Source organism: Mauremys mutica, chromosome 10 (assembly GCF_020497125.1).
Source record: "Mauremys mutica isolate MM-2020 ecotype Southern chromosome 10, ASM2049712v1, whole genome shotgun sequence".
NCBI lineage: Eukaryota > Metazoa > Chordata > Testudines > Geoemydidae > Mauremys > Mauremys mutica.
In genome coordinates this window covers 51468100-51490945 of record NC_059081.1, presented here as the reverse complement: position 1 = coordinate 51490945, position 22846 = coordinate 51468100, and the positions used below count along the sequence as shown (strand labels likewise).

The window sequence follows — 22846 nt, the reverse complement described above, 5'->3', positions numbered from 1 at the left end:
TCTTTTAAGACTTCCGAAAGCATGCTCCACACCTCATCCCTCTCGGATTTTGGAAGGCACTTCAGATTCTTAAATCTCGGGTCGAGTACTGTAGTTATCTTACATTGGCATCTTCTTTGCGTTTTGTCAAATCTGCTGTGAAAGTGTTCTTAAAATGAACAACATGTGCTGGGTCATCATCCAAGACTGCTGTAAAATGAAATATATGGCAGAATGCAGGCAAAAGAGAGAGCAGGAAACATACTATTCTCCTCAAGGAGTTCAGTCAATTTAATTAACACTTTTTTTTTTAAACGAGTGTCATGAGTATGGAAGCATGTCTTCTGAAATGGTGGCCCAAGCATGAAGGGGCATACAGATGTTTAGTATATCTGGCACATAAATACCTTGCAATGACGGCTACAAAAGTGCTATGTGAAGGCTTCTTCTCACTTTCTGGTGATGTAAATAGGAAGCCGGCAGCATTATCTCCCAAAAAAGTAAACAAACGTGGTTGTCTTAGTGATTGGCTGAACAAGAAGTAGGACTGAGTGGACTTGTAGGCTCTAAAGTTTTGCATTGTTTTGTTTTTGAGTGCAGTTACATAACAAAAAAAAATCTACATTTGTAAGTTGCACTTTCACAATAAAGAGATTGCATTATGGTGCTGTATGAGGTGAACTGAAAAATAGTATTTCTTTTGTTTATCATTTTTACAATGCAAATATTTGTAATTAAAATAATATAACGTGAGCACTTTGCAATTTGAAAATGTAGAAAAACATCCAAAAATATGTAATAAACTGGCATTCTATTGTTTAACAGTGTAATTAAAATTGTGATTAATCACGCTTCATTTTTTTGAGTTAATTGCATGAGTTAACTGCGATTACTTGACAGCCGTGGTGGTGGTGGTTTTTTTGTTTGGTTGGGTTTTGTTGTTGTTTTGTTACGGTCTAGAAGGAGGTAAGAAGGCAGATGAGTTAAAACTTGCTGGGTGAAGTTAAAAGGGGAGGGGGAGGGAGGCAGAAAAACAAAACAAAACAAAACAGGGGTGACAGCATGGAATGAATCTACTGTAGACCACCAAATCAGGTGGAGGATGATTTTAGAACAAACAAATTGCCAAAACACAGCATAGGGTAGTAATGAGGGATTAACTGCCAAGAAAAGCAATATGGCAAAATGTCCAGTAACATCTTGTTTGAGAAAGTGGAGGAAGTAACCTAATAGGGAGGAATTGGTTGCAAATCTAAAGGTTGAACTCAATTAGATGGAAGTGATCACGTAACAATAGATTTCATGATTTTAAAGAAAGGAAGGAGTGAGAGGAGCAGAATAAGGACAAGGGACTTCAAAAAAGTAGAATTTAACAACCTTGAGAACTGATAGGTGAGGTGCCAAGGGAAGAAAACCTGAGGGGAAAAGGCATTCAGAAGAGCTGGCCGCTTCTTAAAGAGACAGTATTAAAAGCATAACAGCAACTATCTCGATGCAAAGGAAAGACAGACAGAACAGTAAGAGGCCAATATGGCTCCATCAGGAGCTCTTTAATGACCTGAAAATCAAAAAGGAATCCTACAAAAATTGGAAACAGTCACAAATTGCTAAAGATGAGTACAAAAGAATAGCACAAGCATGTAGAGACAAAATCAGAAAGGCTAAGGCACAAAATGAGATACATCTAGCAAGGCACATTAATGACAAAAAGAGGTTCTTTAAATACATTAGGAGCAAGAAAAAGACGAAAGAAATTGTAGATCCACTACCTTAGCAGAGAAGGAAAGCTAATATCAAGAAGATTGAGGTGCTTCATGCCTATTTTCCTTCAGTCTTCACTAAAGGAGCTAACGGTGACCAGATGCTCAACAAGTGGGAAGGAACAGAAGCCAAAATAGAGTAAGAACAGTTAAAGGATATTTAGGTAAGTTAGATGTATTCACATCACAGGACCTGATGAAATTAATTCTAGGGCACATAAGGACCTTGCTGAAGCAATCTCTCAATCGTTAGTGATGATCTTCAAGAACTCACAGAGGACTGGCTGGGTCCTAGAGGACTGACGGGTAAATATAGTACCTGCTTTTAAAAAGTGGAACAAAGAGACCTTGAATTGAAGTTAGGCTGACACCGGAAAGGTGCTGGAACAAATTATTAAACAATCTATTTGTAAGTAAATAGAGGATACTAGGATAAATAAGTAATAGCCAGCATGGATTTGTCAAGAACAAATTGTGCAAAACCAATCTAATTTCCTTCGACAGGATTAGTTAACAATAGTTTGCTGTCAAACTGTGAGGATGTGTCTAGTGGGATTCCACAGGGGTCCATCCTGCATCCAGTACTATTCAATAAGTTCATTAATGGCTTGGATAATGGAGAGAAGACTGTGGTTGTAAAATTTGCAGATGACACCAAGCTGGGAGGAGTTGCAAGAACTCTGGAGGACAGGATTAGAATTCACAATAACCCTGATAAATTGAGGAATTGGTCTAAAATCTACAAAATTAAATTCAATAAAGACAAGTGCAAAGAACTATACTTAGGAAGGAAAAAATCAAACATACAGCTATAAAATACGGAATAACTGGTTAGGCCAGGGGTAGGCAACCTAAGGCACGTGTGCCAAAGGCAGCACGCGAGCTGATTTTCAGTGGCACTCACACTGCCCAGGTTCTGGCCACTGGTTTGGGGGGCTCTGCATTTTAATTTTAATTTAAATGAAACTTCTTAAACATTTTAAAACCTTATTTACTTTACATACAACAATAGTTTAGTTATATATTATAGACTTGTAGAAAGAGACATTTTAACGTTTTTAGAAGGTATTACTGGCACGCGAAACCTTAAATTAGAGTGAATAAATGACTCAGCACAGCACTTCTGAAAGGTTGCCGACCCCTGGGCTAGGCAGTCATACTGCAGAAAAAGTATCTGGAGCTATAGTGAAGCACAAATGGAATATGAGTCAACAATGTGTTGCAGCTGTGAAAAACGCTAATATCATTCTGGGGTATATTAACCGGAAAGTCATATCTAAGATACGGGAAATAATTGTCCTGCTCTATTCAGTACTGGTGAGGCCTCGGCTGGAGAACTGTGTCTTGTTCTGGGAAAGAAGTGGAGACAGTCCAGAAAATTGCAAGAAAAATAATAAAAAGGTTTAGAAAACAACCTGTGAGGAAAGATTAAAATAACTGGGCATGTTTAGACTTGAAACAAGAAGGCTGAGGAAGGACTTGATAAACAGTCTTCAAATATATTAAGGGCTGTTATAAAGAGGCTAGCAATCAATTGTTCTCCATGTCCACTGAAGGCAGAACAAGATGTAACTGGTTTAATCTGCGGCAAGGGAGATTTAGGTTAGATATTAGGAGAAACTTTCCAAGTATAAGGATAGCTAAGTTCTGGACTAGGCTGCCAAGAGAGGCTGTGGAATCCCCATCAGAGGTTTTTAAGAAAAGATTAGATGAATCTCTGTCAGGATTGGTCCTGCCTCAGCGCAGGAGGCTGGACCAAATTACCTATGGAGGTCTCTTCCAGCCCTACAGTTCTATGATGATATTGTTTCTTCCTCTGCCATGAAAAGTTTAGAGGCTACTTCAACTGAAGGGAGTGAAGCTAAATCATCATCTTTGTTGCTGATTAACAGTTTAGTAATTCCAATTACAGGAGCGAATCAGTGCAGATTCAAGTAGCCAAAGTAGAAAGGTCTGTATATTCACAATATGGTTAGAGAATAACCGTATAGTGTTTAGACAAGTGTCTATAATCTGATTGGCTAGTAAAAGACATCTAATTATACCATAATGAACTACGTGCTATATGAATATTAAGAAACAGACATGAAATAATTATTCAAGTCAGACACAAATTAGAGTGCACTGAATTGCAAAACTGCAAAAAACTGTACAGTTATGCATCAAACTGTACAGGATTCACTGCATTCTGATTGACTGATAAACCCCATTTCAGTATACCATATAACACCAATAATCAGATCAACAGGTCTGTACCATGCATATTTTGCACCAAAATATATTAAGGAAAGTTTAGACGTTACAGTAAAAAGGGGTTCATTCTTGTATTAAGATGTTCCTCCTAGGTGTACACCACTTCTTCTCATTCAAGGAGAAAAAGAATAGGGTTCAAACTACACAAGCAGACAAAATACAAGTAGTAGGGGCTGAAGTGATTTTGACTCCTCAGCAGATCTGTGAATGAGTAGACAGGACAGAGGGACACAGGGAAGCCTTGATCAAAGCAGCATGCTTTGTGAACTGAAATAAATGCGGCTGCTGATGTTGCACTTGGCCCCAAATGCCATTTAAATGATGCACGTGGATGACAGACTTTGAAAGACTGGAGTACTCAGAGAGTTGAACCCTTTCTTATCCAAAAAGTAGGCCAAGATCAGGCCCTGCTGATAGAACTCCCACAAGCACAAATGCACCTGGCCCTCTTGTCAATCATTTCCCACTTGCCCTTAACATTTCTGGATTTTAAACACTAGGAAAAAAGCCACCCTGTCCAGGAATGAGGTTCAGTTTTGTATGCAAACAAATACTCAACCAAGTCTTTGTTATCCAGGGAACCACTAATGGCATATAACATTTGTAGTCATGCCAGAATATAAGAGGAAGTTACTGTTAGAGCTGGATGAACAATTCACAATAATGTATTTAGGGAATGAAGCCACCTCCCCCACAAATTACCCACAGACAGATTGTGACTTTTATGAATTAGTTCACTGTTTGAAGGTGTTCAATGAATGTTGTGTGAACAAACTTTAGTCTCGAGGTTGTTCACAAACTTCATTGGAACCTCCAAGTACTCATTATTAGTGATCAGATATTCAAGCTATGTGACTGGCCAACTAAATTACATCTTATAGTTTCTGTTTGCTGATTGGCTAGCCTAACCTTTAAATTTTTGCCTTTTAAAATAAAAAAGTTAGTTTCACCATGAAATTCATTGGGTTGATTAAAAGAATCTCAAGTTTGGAATTTGCTTTCTGTAAAAATCTGTACCAGTAGAACTCTGCTCAAATGTTTGCAAAAGTGTGAATAAAAAGGGATGTAAACTTACTGGATGCAAAATTTGCTTTAAAAGTTGCCAAAAATATTTACTAACAGTTAGAGCTTTTTAGTGAGAAAAGAACTACACACTCATACCTCACACCAGCCATTTACAGACACAATTAAACCAAGTTTCTAATTTTCAATCAACACATGCACATTACCCAATGAGCCCCCAAAACCACTCAACACAAGATTACTGCAAAATCCTAGAGTAATTATTAGAACATTTGGTCTAACTCCAATTAAACTAGCCTTTATGCTTATTTCTATAGGCACAGTCTCTTTGCACTCTGGAATGCAACCCAACACCCAACTCCATTAAACTTTGTAAAAACTATGAAAATGTACAACATGTAACCAATTCAGTAGCCAGTGTTCTATTATGAGCACTCTTCTTTCCTCCTGTGAGCCCAAGAACATGCTGTTTTTGAAACACTGAACTGTCTCCTATTTTTTGTCTCCAAGAACTTAGAAACCAAAATACAAAATTTGATTTCTATGCTTAAAGAGGGATTCACTTGTATGCAAACACTAAATATGTGAATTTGCCAAGTGGAAGATATGTTTTAAAAGAAGAAAAAAACGGGGTCATAGTCATTTCTTCTTTCCCAACTCCTGAATTTTTGTAACAAGCCTGTGCATTTACACTTCCTACTTTGGAAGTAAACATTCCACATGCACTCAGATCTAAATTCTGACTCAGCCCAGAGGCACATAACCATAGGAGTTCCAACTTACTGGAGGCTACACAATGCCTACAAAGGGAATGGTATACACCTAATGTCCTGCAGAGTTGAGCTCTTAGCAGGTGCCATTTGCAGTAGTGAAGAGATGGAATTTCAGGGACGTGCAAGGAGATAGCCATTGGATCTGCAACAACTCACATCCACCAGCCAAACATCTCCCCTTCAAAGCCCTTTCCCCTCAGAAGAGTATTCTATTTCTCCTCCCTACCCCAGAAAGAACCCTGTAAAAATTCCATTTACTTTGTCCATTGGCACTGGATTTGTTAAATGTCATGCTTTAAATTATGCGCTTACCTAGAAAGACCAGCTAACATGGTTATGCAGCAGGTTCTGCTCCCTGCAAAATTAACTTTAAAAACATAAATAGTCCATGTAAGAGTCTATTCTCCACAGGCCAATTCCTTTGAGGGATATAACAGGATTTTTAACACAGTTGTAAAACGGTAACAAATAGGTAGTTCAGACACAAACCATATACGTTACTTTACCAGAAACTGATGTTTAAAAACTGATGTTGACAAAACCGTACTTAACTGCTGTGTAGGCATAAAAAGCAGCTGAATGGACAATACTGTTTGGTTGTTTTTTTTAACACCTACAGTTGAATACTGAAATGAGGGAGGAACTTGAATCTACAAATTAATTAGGAAAGAAGAAGTCCATTCCTATTGCCCTGTGAATGGACCCTGCAGGGCCAGGTTCATGCAACAGGCATGAACTGAAGTTTGCAGGCTTTGTTCATCTCTAAGGCCTGGTCTACACTAGGGGGTGGGTTCGAACTAAGGTACGCAAGTTCAGCTACGCGAATAGTGTAGCTGAACTCGAACTACCTTAGTTCGAACTACTTACCCGTCCTGACGGCACGGGATCGAAGTCATTCGCGGTGGTGGAGTTCCGGAGTTGACGGGAGCGCGTTCGGAGTTCGATCGCTACCCGCCGACCCGGGCGGGATAGTATGGACGTACCCTAAGAGTAGCTCTTCAGTAATCTCATTTTGCTCCCCATGATGGCATGCAAAACATGAGGTCCTATATGTTAAAACATACATTACTTCCAGATGTAACAAGGGATTCATTGTGTTCAAGCTTAAGTCTTAAAAAAAAGAAGTGAAAAATGTATTTCTCAGGGTTGAGATTTTGTCATGGGAGGGGAAAAGTGGGGGCTGGTTTTTTGCTTTTTAAAAAATAAACAGGAAATGCTGTAATAAACAAAAAACTCTGTCCACATGAAATTTAAAAAAGCTGCAGGAAATAAAATCGTGGGGGTGAAATTTACATAGCAGCAAAATCTAATTGATCTGGAACTGAAATAACATTCCTTGAATTGTTTAGTACATAAAATTATGAAACATCACAAACCAGATAACCAGTCTACTCACAGTACACTACTTGGCACTTCCTTGAAACAGCTATTGCTTTTATTGGCTATGAATTAAATATTTTAATATAGTAAATGCTCTGATTTCATCTAAAAGTTTCCACCTTTAATAGGTGGATTAGTAAACTGAGTTTTTTAAGATCAAACAATAAAAAGTGATAAGTAAAGTTGGTTGAAATATCATTGATCCTTCCTATCCAGCCTACAGAAACAGGAGTTGAACTACCTGTTTGAAAGGTCTTTTTGCTTGGCAGCAAACTTAAATACATTTTACTGAAAAGTGTCAGGATTTTCTACCTGGAAGGCAAATGTTCCCATACTACTGAAGGAAATGACACCTTCCTTTATTTGCCAAAGCAAACAATACAATTAATTACTTTGCAGTAATACTTTATCACCTTAGCCAACAGAATTAGAATTTTGAGAAGCTAAATCTCTTGATGTAACTGCCTCAAAGAATGCATTTTTGAAATGACTGAAAACAGTACGTAATTCAGGTAGTTTTTATTCTATACATTTAAAAAAAAATAGATTAGATATTTGGTATACAAGTCTGATTTATCTCCAGAAAAAACTGTCCAATCTCCCAAAGTTCAATAAAAATATGCAAACTTTTTCCATTCTATACTACCTAAAATTGAAGCGCTTCAAAAATCCACTCCCTAATGGCAAGCAGGCATCTTTCCTAACTGAACATCTAGGGTTTCTTCACAAAGTAAGTTTCTAGCCCTTATAGTTAACAACCTTCCAAAAGACAAAGAATCCTGTGGCACCTTATAGACTAAGAGAAGTATTGGAGCATAAGCTTTTGTGGGTGAATACCCATTTCGTCAGACGAAAGCTGACCCACGAAAGTTTATGCTCCAATACGTCTTTTAGTCTATAAGGTGCCACAGGACTCTGTCACTTTTTACAGATCCAGACTAACACGGCCACCCCTCTGATACTTGAAACATGAACTGAGGATAAATCAACACTGTACTATGTTCTTAAGTCTGCACGCAAACAGTGCCAGCACTTTGGCCGCCCTTCATGTTTTCACTTTGCTGTAACAAAGTGAAAACTGATCAGGCTAGTTAGTTTTCACAGCTACTGTTGGGAATCCAGAGTCAACGCTGAAACTGACAAGAATCAGGTCAATTACACTGTGCTACATATTGGGAAAGCTGTGAGCTGCGGTAGCAGAGGTGCTACTAGCCAGGATGGGCAGGGAAGCACTGGAGGAGCTATTCACTGGGGAGCAGTGATTTCCCTACACCCCCCCTGAATTTTCCCAACACCCCCCCAAGTTTTGTGAGCTAGTTACATACCAATTTAGTGACTGTTTGGAAATCTGAATTTAAACTGAAACATTAATACACACTTTAAAAGCTTATACAGTGTATGGTAAAATATGTCAAGTATCAGAGGGGTAGCCGTGTTAATCTGGATCTGTAAAAGCAGCAAAGAATCCTGTGGCACCTTATAGACTAACAGACGTTTTGCAGCATGAGCTTTCGTGGGTGAATACTCACTTCTTCGGATGAAAGTAGTGGAAATTTCCAGGGGCAGGTATATATATGCAAGCAAGAAGCAAGCTAGAGATAACGAGGTTAGTTCAATCAGGGAGGATGAGGCCTTGTTCTAGCAGTAGAGGTGTGAAAACCAAGGGAGGAGAAACTGGTTCTGTAGTTGGCAAGCAATTCACAGCCTCATCCTCCCTGATTGAACTAACCTCGTTATCTCTAGCTTGCTTCTTGCTTGCATATATATATATATATATATATATATACCTGCCCCTGGAAATTTCCACTACTTGCATCCGAAGAAGTGGGTATTCACCCACGAAAGCTCATGCTGCAAAACGTCTGTTAGTCTATAAGGTGCCACAGGATTCTTTGCTGATAAAATATGTGTATCTGAAAAAGTATAATATATTTGAAAAGTATGAACATAGACTAGCTTCCTTGCTTCCTTATACAGCTGTTTTTTATGATGTCAGTGCATTCATTTAGTTGATGTTGGCCAACCTAATAATTTCAAATGATGATTTGTAAGCAAAGTCTAAATGAGTTCTCCCTGACAGCTAGTGATGAGCTGGGGGCTAAGGCTTCAGGGCCAGATTATATTTACATTCACACCTAGTCTACTAGGTATCCAGCAAACAGAGCTGTGTTGTCCAAGTGATAGATTTTGGCTGGGGTTGGGTTACAAACCACTTGAATGTCGGGGAAGGGGGGATGAAATGTTGTTCTTATTGTATGAGTAAAGGGCAGTAGAACTGTACTTAGTCTGTGATGATTTTAAGGCATCAAGGGAGAGGGTGGGGACCTGTCCCTCTCCACTGTTTAAAGACAGAGCTGATTAGGCTCCATGGATAGTCTTTTGTTCTGTTAAGTGACCACTGCAGCTGAAATCACTGACAATCAGGTCTAAGTGCTTAGTCCTGTTGTGGGGACAGTGTTCCTGTGGGGACAGTGTTTTTGTGTAAGAGACAGCCCAGACTGCACTAGCAGCAAGGTTCCCGCACTGAGAGCTCAGCTGAAATCACTGAGAGCTGGGTGGAACCTCAAGAGACCAACTCGCAGAGGTCACAGTGGTAGGTGACAGCAGAAGGTGACTGTGCAGGGCCATTGGCAACAGAGTGGTAAAGTGAACCATGGCACAACGAACAGCCGTGGCCAGAGCAAACTGTGCCTTTTTGTCCCCCACCTGGAAGGTGTACTCACGTGAAAGCACCTCTGAACTCAGTCTCCACTGACCAAGGACAACACCGGTGAGTGGAGTGCGGTGGAGGGAAAAGTGAGGGGCACGTTAAATAAACATTTGTTTGTTGGACTATATTTTAGTCACTTTGCTCCAGAATGCTGGATTTGTGACTGGGAATGGAAACTTATATAAATATGTTTCCCAGTAGGCCAAGATTTTTAAAATGCAGTATTTGCCAAGGTTGTTATCTCACATTGTTGCTATCTTGGGAGGTCATTATGTTTGGGAGTTTCTGTACTAAACATTTTTATTATAATTAATTTTTACATAAGAATGGTCAGACTGGGTCAGATCCATGGTCCATATAGCCCAGTACCCTGTCTTACAACAGTGGTCAAGGCCAGGTGCTTCAGAGGGAATTAATAGAACAGGGAATCATCAAGTGATCCATCCCCTGTTGCCCATTCCCAGCTTCTGGAAAACAGGCTAGGGACACTCAGAGCATGGCGTTGCATCCCTCTCATCCTGGCTAATAGCCACAGATGGACCTGTTCTCCAGGAATTTATCTAGTTCTTTTTAAAATCCTGTTATAGTTTTGGTCTTCACAGCATCCCCTGGCAAAGAGTTCCCTGGGTTGACTTTATATTGTGTGAAGAAATACTTCCTTTTGTTTTTTTAAAATCTGCTGCCTATTAATTTCATTGGGTGACTGCTAGTTCTTGTGTTATGTGAAGGATTAAATAAAATTTCCTTATTCCTTATTCACACCAGTCAAGATTTTGTCGACCTCTATCATATCCCCATTAGTCATCTCTTTTCTAAGCTGAAAATTCCCAGTCACTTTAATCTCTCCTCCTGTTTCATACCCCTCATCATTTTAGTTGCCCATCTCTGTACCTTTTCCAATTCCAATATATATTTTTTAGGATGTGTGACCAGATCTACACACACTATTCAGGGTGTGCATGTACCATGGGTTTATATAGAGGCAATATGATATTTTCTGTCTTATTATCTATCCCTTTCTTAATGATTCCCAACATTGTTTGCTTTTGTGACTGTTGCTGCACATGGAGTGGATGTTTTCAGAGATCTATCCACAATGACTCCAAGATCTCTTCCTTGAATGTTAACAGCTAATTCAGATGCCATCATTTTGTATGTATAGTTGAGATTGCTTTCCAATGTGCATTACTTTGCATTTATCAGCATTAACTTTAATTTGCCATTTTGTTGCCCAGTCACCCAGTTTTGTGAGATCCCTTTGTAGATCTTCGCAGTCTGCCCGGGACTTAACTATCTTGAATAATTTTGTATCATCTGCAAATTTTGTCACCTCACTGTTTACCCATTTTTCCAGATGAATATGTTGAATAGGACTGGTCCCAGTACTGACCCCTCAAGAATACCACTATTTATCTCTCTCCATTCTGAAAACTGATAATTTATTCCTACCCTTTGTTTCCCATCTTTTAACCAGTTACTGATCCATGAGAGGATCTTCCCTCTTACCCCAGGATGGCTTACTTTTCAAAAGTCAATTTAAATTAAATAAATTTTTTTTAATTTTTTTTTTTTTTTAGAAATCTAGATCTGTTATGTGTTTTGGCGTAACTTGCATTTTCCTTATGTTAAATTTGGATTATCCTAACAAAACATTTACTTTCTTCACTTTCTTCACATCAATCAAGATTTTATAGACCTTTAGCATATCCCCCCTTAGTCGTCTCTTTTCTAAGCTGAAAATTCCCAGTCATTTTAATTTCTTCTCCTGTTTCATGCCCCTAATCATTTTAGTTGCCCATCTCTGTACTTTTTGCATTTCCAGTATGTCTTTTTTGGGATAGGGTAACCAGATCTGCACACAGTATTCAAGGTGTACATGTGCCATGGATTTATATAGAGGCAATATGATATTTTCTGTCTTATTATCTATCCCTTTCTTAAAAAAGCAAAGGTTTCAGAGGAGCAGCTGTGTTAGTCTGTATTGCAAAAAGAAAATAAGCTTTTGTGGGCTACATCCGTTGAAGTGGACTGTAGCCCACGAAAGCTTATGCTCAAATAAATTTGTTAGTCTCTAAGGTGCCACAAGTGCTCCTGTTCTTTTTAAAAAAGCAAACAGAATGTTGGGAATCACTGACTGCCGCTGCACACTGAGTGGATGTTTTCAGAGAACTAGCCACAATGACTGCAAGATCTTTCTTGAGTGTTAACAGCTAATTCAGACTCCTTCATTTTGTATGTATAGTTGAGATTGTTTTCCAATGTACATTACTTTGCATTTATCAACATAAAATTTCATCTGCCATTTTTGTTGCCCAGTCACCCAGTTTTATGAGATCCCTTTGTAATTCTTCACAGTCTGTCTGGGACTTACCTATCTTGAACAGTTTTGTATCATCTGCAAATTTTGCCACCTCACTGTTTACCCATTTTTCCAGATCATTTATGAATATGTTGAACAGCACTGGTCCCAGTACCAACCCCTCAGGGATACCACTATTTATCTCTCTCCATTCTGAAAACTGATAATTTATTCCTACCCTTTGTTTCCCATCTTTTAACCAGTTACTGATCCATGAGAGGATCTTCCCTCTTACCCTATGATGGCTTACTTTTCAAAAGTCAATTTAAATTAAATACTTTTTTTTTTTAATGTATATTTTTTTTTAGAAATCTAGACCTGTTATGTGTTTTGGTGTAACTTGCATTATTCTTATGTTAAATTTGCATAATCCTAACAAAACATTTACTTTATTCATATCTCTTTTACATATCTCATTGGTCCTGACACCCCACCTGTAAATTCGAACACCCCCCCCTAATTTCAATTCCTGGGGAAATCACTGCTGGGGAGGACCACCCAGAAAAAAGCTGTGAGAACGGTAGATTAGCAGAGTCCCTCCACACACCCTCCTCCTCCTTCTTCAAGGAGCCAAAGAAGGCTTCACATTTAGTTTTTAAATGCCTGATGATCAGAGACTACAAGTGACAGAATTCCCTCAAGGAGAGAATTCCTCAAACAGCACCTTGAAAGGAATCCTTCTCCTCTCCCCGCATCTGGGGGTCACCGTGGCTCCTCCCCTCAACACTATCTGTGACAATGAGAACTACTTGTCTTACTTCAGTCCTCAGCTATCAGGTGACTAGTCAATTCTTCAAGCCCTATCTGTGAAAAGGGTGGATGAGTAAGGCTAAGTGACCGGACGTGGGCAACAGCCTGTGTGTAGATATGGGTGGGAGAAGAAAGTGAAAGAGTGATTTTGGAGGAGAGAGAAGCAGTAAAGAATATATAGTGGAGCAGGGAGACCACATAATGTAGGGAAATAAAGACACAAAGGGAGTGGAAAGAGAGGAAATAAATACAGAAGGCAATGGAGATAAACCACAATCTATTATAGGACAGAAAGGAGAAAGTGGAATTAAGTCATGGAAGGACTGAAAGCATAACAAATCAAGAAACATACTATAAGTAACATTTTGAACAATTAAATAGATTTGGATTGAGGATAAACTAAAGTTAAATATGGTACACAACTCTTTTATTCCATTAAGTTATAGGTGCTATGGCTTGGAGAGCATAGCTCCCTTTTGGCTCATAGCCTTCATCTTCTATCTATTAAGTACATTTTTCAAGCACTGCCTTTCATTCAGGGATCAAAAAGCTCTTGAATAACATTACCCACACATTGCCCCAGTGACATAAGTATACCATATCCATTTTAAAGAGGAAGGAACTAAGACGCAAAAGTAATGCATCTTTATAAGGCCACTCAAAAAACCAGTCGCAAAACTCGGCTCATGACAGGAGTCCTATTTTCAATCCCTGATGTAACCATTAGTATGCACTTCTGCTTCCTAATTTATCACTGCTCAAAGATAAATACACATGAAGATTTTGATTAATCCCACACATATCCAAGTTTACAAACCACGTTTCCAGCTGCAAGCAGAACCGCAGATGCTTGTGCACATGCTTTGTTTGCAAGCAAGTGACATTTCATGTTTCCGCTAATCCCTGTAGAGTAATTCCATTAACCCTCTAAATTTCTACTGTTTATACACCATATAATGATACTTATTTTGTGGATCATGAAAAGAGGTGCCAATCAGACTACTTATATCCCACCTTCCATAGAAGCAGATTTGCTTTAAAATGTGTCTTCCTGATACAACAGCAAGATCAAACTATTTACATTGTTGATTCCCACGTGGCCTTCTTTTAAAAGTGATGGGAGCCAAATCCTATCTTTAGAACACCATGTGAACCTGTGCAAAGAATTCTGAAACACGACTGAGGAAGATCAGAAGCAAGTGACTGAATAAAGGACGGCATAAGTCACAATTAAAAAAAAAAAAAAGGTGTTAAGTACCTTTAGCTAATGTAATTTTACATACCATGGCCTGCAGTTGACATGCGCCCCCTACACAACATAATTCTAAACATTTTTTTTTAAAAGGAGGATTAAATAGCCCCCCAAGGAAATATTTGTGCAGCATGTACTTACATATATTTCACTGTGGTCAAAGCGCTTCTTGAGGTTATTAATGAATGAATCTTCACTAAGAGGCTCTAAAAGGACCATATCTCCCACTCCAATCATGTTGTCTAGAAGTGATGTCTTCACCTCCATTTTGGCCATTTTCCTCTATTGGGAGAGAAAAAACCATTTGAGCACGATTAATTTGAAAGGGTCTATTTATTCACATTTATAGGAGCTATCCAGGAGTTTGGCTGAACATCACACAGGAACATAAATACATTGAGTGTCATTTCTATTAAATGTTTTTCAAAATGTTATATTTTTAATCTAGAAAGGACAGAATTCACAACAATAATTCAAAGCAACGTGGACATAAAACAAAGGCACCCAAAACATAGCCCACGAAGTCCTAAGACACAGCCCTTGTTTGCTAGATATCAAATACTGAGAGGCAATTCAAGGTGGCTAAAGATTCCAACAGGTCAGAACCCAAGATTCCTTTATTTGTTTTCATGGACGATAAGCTAGAAACAAGTAAATGTTTTGATTTACAGTTAATTTATATGGATACATTTCAAATTCAGGGCCCAATCCTGAAGTCCCTATGCAAGCTGATTTTTCCAGGGACTTAATGAAAAGTTCCCACTTTTAAGAAGTCAATTGTTTTTAATACTGAAAATCAAGAACTGAATTGCAACTTATGCATAGAATCCAGACTTTTTTATTACAATAAAAATATGTTCAAGTGTACGCAAACCCAACTTTCTATTGATTTTTAGAATGCCCAGACATTCATAAAAATTTTGCTTTTTATGGGCTTACTGTCCGTATTCCAATTTGATTCAACTTTTCCCATCTTCACCTTCCCTCTGCTACTCCAAACAATCTTTTAGATTCTTAAAAGTAAAACTACTTAATTGACTTAAGTCAGACAAGAAAGCTATTCTAAATTATACATTGCATTTCCTATGTTTTTGGGTTTATTAATAGAATCTTTCCTTAGTATTCACAACATAATAGTCTGGACTGTCTACCATCCAATCACTGTGGAACTATACCTTTACTGCTCTTTGTCAAATAATTAATTTTCTTAACTCCTTTCAACTGGAATGCAGACACTCAACAATTTACTTCTTATTCTTATGGAGATATACCTATCTCATAGAACTGGAAGGGACCTTGAAAGGTCAAGTCCAGTCCCCTGCCTTCATGAGCAGGACCAAGTGCTGTCCCTGACAGGTTTTTGTTTGTTTTGGTTTATTTTTGTGCCCCAGATCCCTAAATGGCCCCCTCAAGGATTGACCTCACAACCCTGGGTTTAGCAGGCCAATGCTCAAACCACCGAGCTATCCCTCCCCCCATCCTTCTAACTTCATTTGCTGAAACCAGAGATAATTTCCTGAACAGATCTTTTCAAATCAAATAGAAAATAAATGGCTCCAAAACTGTGGGCACGTCTACGAAGAAAAAAAACCCCACAGCTGGCCCATGCCAGCCAACTCAGATTTACAGAGCTTGGGATACAGGACTGTTCCACTCCATGTCCATTTCCAGGTTCAGGCTGGAGCCTGAGCTCTGGGACCCTGCTACCCCACAGTTCGAGCCCCAGTCAGCTGGCACAGGACAGCCATGGGTTTATCTTTGTTATGCAGATACACTCTAAACTTCCCTTAACAGGAACAGGAGAAAATTGAGGACCAGGATCAAGCCGAGGAATTCAGGAATTCATACATGTAAACGTTTTTACAACAAAATTAAATAATTGATCAAAGGCTGCATTGTAAATGCTGAACTACAGATAGGTGAACAGCCTTGTGACATCACAAACTCAAATAAATTTTGAGATTACTGTGCAGCCATGCAAATTTATAACAGTAGAATAGCCATATTAATGAGCAATGACCTGTCAGTAATAAGTATCTGGGCTGTCATCTTCTGTCTATTCCTCCACAATGAATTCTAGTTTTATGTTATTTTTTTCTTGTTTTCTTATGAAAACTAGTTTAAATAAAGTTTCTGTAGGGGATTTAGTTTATACAATCAGTGATAAGCAAACTGTTTGCATGTTTACTGCTATCACATTTACATGATTTCCTATAAAAATTAATCTGAAACTATTCAGTCCAGACTACCCTTTTACCTCCTATTTGCAACTATGACCACCGCATAATTATGCACTATTTAATTTTTGAGCTGTAGTTCAGATATCCCTCAAATCATCAACCCAGACTCAAGGCATGTTTGATGTTATTCCAAGTTCAACCAAGAAAACTTGCAGCTCTACCTAAGTTAACAGAAGTAATAGTTACAAGACTCCCAACCTTAACCAAACCCGGGAATCTTAGAAATTCACATGGATATGTGAAAGCTATCTCATAATCATGCTGGACTGTGGTAGGCAACTGTTGCTAGGTCAGTCTTGCTATACGAACAAGAGAGCATTTCCTTGCATATTGGAGAAAGCCATTTCATCAAAACCTTGGTTTAGTCCTAAAAAAAAAAAACAGCTCCTGAATTAGTTAAAAAAAAAATTAAAATGCACTCCAAAAGTCATGCCATAGGTCTGACTTGGATTTGTACATCTTTTCCACTCATCCCCGTCAAACTACTTTTTAGAAACCACTGATCTGACTTTAAATTGTATATTTACTCTCCACGGGATTTTTTTCTGCAACTAATGTCCAACTATTTTGTATGAGCTGTTAAAAAAAAGTCCTCCTCGAATATGGAATTTATTAAATATTGAGTCAGTACCAAAAAAAGTTCAGCTAGCACAAAACCCTAATATGGTCAACTGTAACCTAAAATTTAAGTCTAGCCAGTAGAGCTCATTTACCGCTCTGAAATTACAAACCACCTACCATGCTAAACACATCATTGCTATGGAATTTCAAGACCGGGAGTACACAAGCCGTTAAGCCTATTCATATACTGCTCAACTAGGAGGCACTTACAAAAGGGATGCACTAAGTCACCATTCCCAGCATGCAAAGCAAGAACAGTGCATGACTTACAGAGATGAGTCTACTGATAGTATTGGAGAAAGGAATTCACAAGGTTTATTCAATTCTAAGACTTTTTTGCAGTAATCTAGCACCATAGTATCATTGGTCATTTCTATCAGCTTTAGAACAGGAAGATATTACTGACCTAGATAGTAAAACTGGGATAATATGCTGGCTACACCGCATGATTCAACAATTATTTTCTAAATCAATTTCAGTAATTTAAAGGACATTTTTGAAGGCCAAACGTTTGGTTTACATTGAAACTGGTACAATCCAAAAATATTCTACAATCCAAATGGTTTAAGCCACCATTTTGGGATCCTATCTGCGATTCTTACTCTGGCACAGTTGTCACAATGGAAGATTTAAGCAAGCTTGCAGGATGGATTTAGTTTAGAAAGAGGACAGAGAAGAAGCAAGTGGAAAAGGATTTTTAGTATACGGATATTATATTATTAAGAACCACCACCAATAATGCAAAACACACATTAAACAATTAGACTTATGCTAATAGAATAATTAAGAATAGAATAGAATAGTGGGGAAGAGGCATTAAAATAGAATCGTTAAGGTTTGTCAGGCAGTTTGAAAGTGCAGGGTGCATTGTAAGTGCCAAGTATCATTATTGTTAAAGAAAGAGGACTTTGAAGAAATACTAAGAAGAGTCAACGCTATATTTCAGTAGAAAATGTAAAGTCCTATGTTGCACTGGTAAGGGAATAAGTTTCAGCCACGACATTCATAGATCGATTTGTAAACTTTGGAACTCAAATCCATGTTAGGCATCTAATTAAATTTTTTAAAGGTGCTGAGACCCAGCAGCTCCCATCGACCTGTAATAGAGCTAGTGTTCTCAAAGTCACCCAACTTCCTAAATAGAGACTTGTTTTTGAAAGTTTTTGCCCTTCAACTATAAAGCAATGGTATGCTTCTGGAATGGATTAGGTAAAACTAATGTTGCCAAGCTTAAAAATGAAACCTAACTGCCAGCATTAGCCAGTGCAGTGGATGGCACTTATAAAAACAAAAAAGCCAATTTGGTTAAATGTCAGATGTGTTAATTATGTTTTGCTTTTTTATATAAACACAAGAATGACTTTTGCTTTGGTTATTTCCTCTATACAAATTACTGACCTGAGAAAGATTTGGAGATACTGAAACTGTGTAATATTAAGACCATAGAAAAGCTTAATAAAAATGGCAAACCCCAGATTTACCTAACCCATTTACAGCTGTATCAAGCTCGTGTGTATACACTGTATGAAACAGTTGTGTAAAGTTTACAGTTGTAAATTATTAAATTTTAGTATAACAAGAAGTTGGCTCAGGGGAAAAAAACACAACAAAAAAAAAACTCTGCTGATCAGATTTTTCCCCAAATATTTTCTGAACTCTCCCACGCCCACTTGCTAGTTCCCTCCCTATTAATCTTCCTCATCATCCCCAGAGTGTACTCCATCTCCATCCCACACCACCATCCCTGTTCTCTTCCTGTCCAGTGGCCAGCTTTCTCCTTCCTCACGCTTCCTCCTGGCCCTGTTCCCACTTAACTTGCATAGATTTCAATGAATTTTACATTATAAAAAAGTATGTTCAATTGTCCAGAATCTTGTCTATGTTAGATAGAAACATACTGCAACAAGCCAAGAAAAACCTTGGGCACAGATTTTCACTTAAAAATAAAAACATAAGAACGGCCATGCTGGGTCAGACCAAAGGTCCATCTAGCCCAGTATTCTGTCTTCCAACAGTGGCCAATGCCAGGTGCCACAGAGGGAATGAACAGAACAGGTCATCATCAAGTGATCCATTCCCTATCGCCCATTCTCAACTTTGGCAAACAGAGGCTAGGGACACCATCCCCGCCCATCCTGGCTAATAGCCATTGATGGGTCTATCCTCCATGAACTTATCTAGTTATTTTTTTAACCCTATTATAGTCTTGACCTTCACAACATCCTCTGGCAAAGAGTTCCACAGACTGTGCGTTGTGTGAAGAACTATTTTGTCTTGTATGTCTTAAACCTGCTGCCTATTAATTTCATTTGGTGACCCCTAGTTCTTGGGTTATGAGGAGTAAATAACATGTCCCTATTTACTTTCACCACACCAGTTATGCTTTTATAGATCTCTATCATATTCCCCCTTATGTGTCTCTTTTCCAGTGGAAGAGGACATTTTAGTGTCTCAGTACCCAAAGCTCTCCTGACAGCGCTGGACTCATGCAAAGCTCCAATTTCAGGATGGTTAAAAAAAGTAGTCCTTGCCATCACTACAGTCTACTCTCTATACAAAACATTTGTGAAATTAAAGGCAAAGTTATCAGCAACACCAACAACTTGAAATCTCGGAGGAGTTAGAAGTAGCTTTAGGTACCGTACCTGGTCTTCAGCCTCCCTGTCAGTTTTTGTGATTTTGCAATCCCACTTACATATGTTTCATTTCCCTGTCACTGCAGAATAGACCCACACAAATAAAGTAAACTTTCTGACCACATACAGGAAACAGTGAAAATGACTAGATACATAGTGCTGCCAAATGGAGACAAGAGAAACGGAGAAATGGGGAAAATACTTATCTTTTTTGTCAGAGTAATTTTGTGCTACATCTGACAAAAGCATGAACAAAAATTCAGAAAGAAATAGGATTTGGAAGTTGTTGATGTTCCTTTATTAAAAAAAAACACATGCCACTGCCCTCAAACTGATGCACAGAGTACATATATACAGGAAATTGAGTATGCTGATAGGGAAACAGCCCTGTTGGACACAGTGACATCGACCTAGATTCTTGCCAAGGGCACACTCACTGAGAAAACTATGGTGCTTCGTTCACCCAACACCAGAGCATTCAGCATCTAGCATGTAACACACTGCTGATTCTGACCCAGGAAAACATTAGCAAGGGCTGCTGATTCCCCAACTCTTCAGTCTTTGGGACAGAGCAGAGCACAGTGGAGCAGCAGCATTGTTGCCTGGAACTCTTCTTCAGGGAGAGAGTCTATAACCTCCTGCTTCTCCCAAGATTGTTCAAAGATGCTGAGATGTGGCAATGAAAGGACTGAGGAAAAGAGCGGGGGAGGACAACTGCCAAGCAGCGAGAGAACTTTGGTGCCCAATGACTTCCTGCTAGGAGAAGAGTGGGTTCAAACCCCTCTGACAGGTATGTTGTAGACCAAGAATATTATACAAGTGAAAACACTTCCTTTGCTTCTGTACACTGCCTTAAGCTTTGGCCAACAGATGACCATTTTATGAACACCTTTTTCCCTCACCAGGCAATAGTTTACTGCAGTTACACTCTGAACCAGTCAATATTTGCCTTTTTAAAGTAGTTTGTAATTTTGGCTTTGTTTTAAAATTAAACAATGCTTGTTATGTCTTATCTAGAATTGAAAAGACACTTCTAAAACTTTGCTCAATGTTTTGTTGGTTTTCAGTAAGTGTCAAACATTGAGAGGACTTTACAGATTCCTCAACTAGTTAACCACAAATGGGTTCAGTAAATTATGAAAGCTAAACAAGAGATAGTGAGGTATATTTATTTATATTAAGAGTGAGGGAATGTTTTTATTAAGAGCAATTAAACAGCAACAATTTCTACTGCTAAGCAATGTTTCTGTCAGCATAAAGACAAAACACTCACCCCACTCATCCAAAAATATTGCCACAACAGAAATGGCAATACCAGCTGTTGACTGGTACTATGAGATTCTCCACATGTATCTCCAGTGGTAGAAAAGTTGTGCTATGTTATATTGACTTCATTTTAATGCATACATAAAAGGGGACAGAGAACAATTGCACAGGGAAACAATTTCAATTCCCAGCTACTGAGAGTCCAATATCACAACATTAGTGTTCAGTTGCCATAAGAATTCCATAGCAAAAGACACACTAAATTGGGTTAGCTTTTAAACAAAGACATAAGAAGCTATATTTTTCAAGATATTTAAGATGTATTCACTTGCCAAACAATTGATAGTAGCTCAGGTAAATATTTCTAGTTATGGAATTTAACTAAACTCCCTTAAAATTCACTATCCTATGTGCTTGAAGTAGCCTGCAACCCCTCTTCTGTCCACCTTTGGGGCTTCAAAGCTCTCAAGGTGCACCAGAAATGGGCTGCCTGCTGCATATCTTACAAAAACACAGAAGCTCAATTTAAAGTAGTCCCCTACACATTTTGGAATGTAAATAGAAGATGAGTACAGCTGTACTACGTAAGTTATGGACTCACTATATGCAAAAAACAATTTACCATTTGAAGAACCCTTTACAAGAATAATGACAGAACAATGCAAAATGCATGGACAGTATGCATTTTTCAGAAGCTCGTAACTTGCTCTAATCAAAACTAGTTTTCTTCTCAGTGCAAGTAATTTCCATGTCAAACATCAACTTTTAACTCATTTTAACAACAGAGCTGTTCAGAATTGCAAATGTTTTTCTGATTGAAAAATATACTTTCTATTAATAGCAGAACTGTTGTATTCCAAGTTTCAGAAAGTTCTAAGCAAATGAAAACAGGGGATTAGAATGAAAACTGCTATGCAACCTTTATTATAATCAGTGGTGGCTACTTCTACTACGATTCTTTGAGAGTCACAGAGAAAATTACTCGGCAGACCATTAAAGATTCACAGCAGCGCTTTAACTGAAAAACAAATTTCTATAGCCCAAAAAAATTATATGGCACTGATTAAGTAATTTGCAGGCTTACATGTGCTTGTGGTTTGTCATATACATGAGAGGCCAGTTAAAATATGTATTACTGACCACAGGTCTGCAATTATGAGGAGTAATATTACCTTCCCAGTTGCTAAGGAACTGAATCATCTCTTTAAGTAGTTTAAATTTTATAGGGACTGAACATATTTGGGAGTTTAGAAAAACTAGACTTCAAAGAGAAGTGTATTATTTTATTGAAAATGTATGTCACTCATTGACATTAATGAGGATTAAAACTTAACATCTTTGAGGTGATTCAGGTTATTGTAATTTTTTATTTAGAATTTTAAACTACATTGGATAGATTACTCCAACTCTATTTAACTTGTGATGGCAGACTCCCCAAGAGAGTTGTATGTTCTCAGGGACTGCCCATGGGTGCTTTATTGATATCTTTTTGTGATATAAACATGTTGAGAAAAATCACAAGATATTCTGTATTTAACCACAAAAGGCAAAGGCCATGAGAGTTATATGTACTAAACAAAGGTTTTTTTCCCTCCTGCTCTTAACTGACTGAAGATTAATTGAGTGCTGAAGGGTAAACTATGTTATTTACATTTGTCCTATGCGTCTCTCTGATTTACTCTGATATCCGTTATATATAGATATACATATAGATATAGATATTCCTTATTATAAGATTACTTTTTTGGTCTAGATAAAACACTTCCATTTTATTCTCCTGTATGTGTAATTTTTCAAAGTACTTGCAATATTTATTATATGTACTCAATATCTAGTTACCACCA

The 22846-nt window shown here is 38.1% G+C and overlaps 1 protein-coding gene across 5 annotated transcripts in view; it reads right to left on the bottom strand.

Moving 5' to 3' along the window:
* Positions 1 to 22846, bottom strand: part of MYO1B (myosin IB) — a 192200-nt gene that overhangs the window by 154737 nt on the left and 14617 nt on the right. For 4 of the 5 annotated variants that reach the window (XM_045032174.1, XM_045032176.1, XM_045032175.1 and 1 more), the window contains exon 2: positions 14381 to 14521. In XM_045032174.1, coding sequence (XP_044888109.1) covers positions 14381 to 14515 — 135 coding nt within the window. In that variant the 5' untranslated portion in view covers positions 14516 to 14521. Of the gene's footprint in view, positions 1 to 7480; positions 7592 to 14380; positions 14522 to 22846 lie in introns of those variants that run through there. The other variant, XM_045032177.1, reaches the window with a different exon arrangement.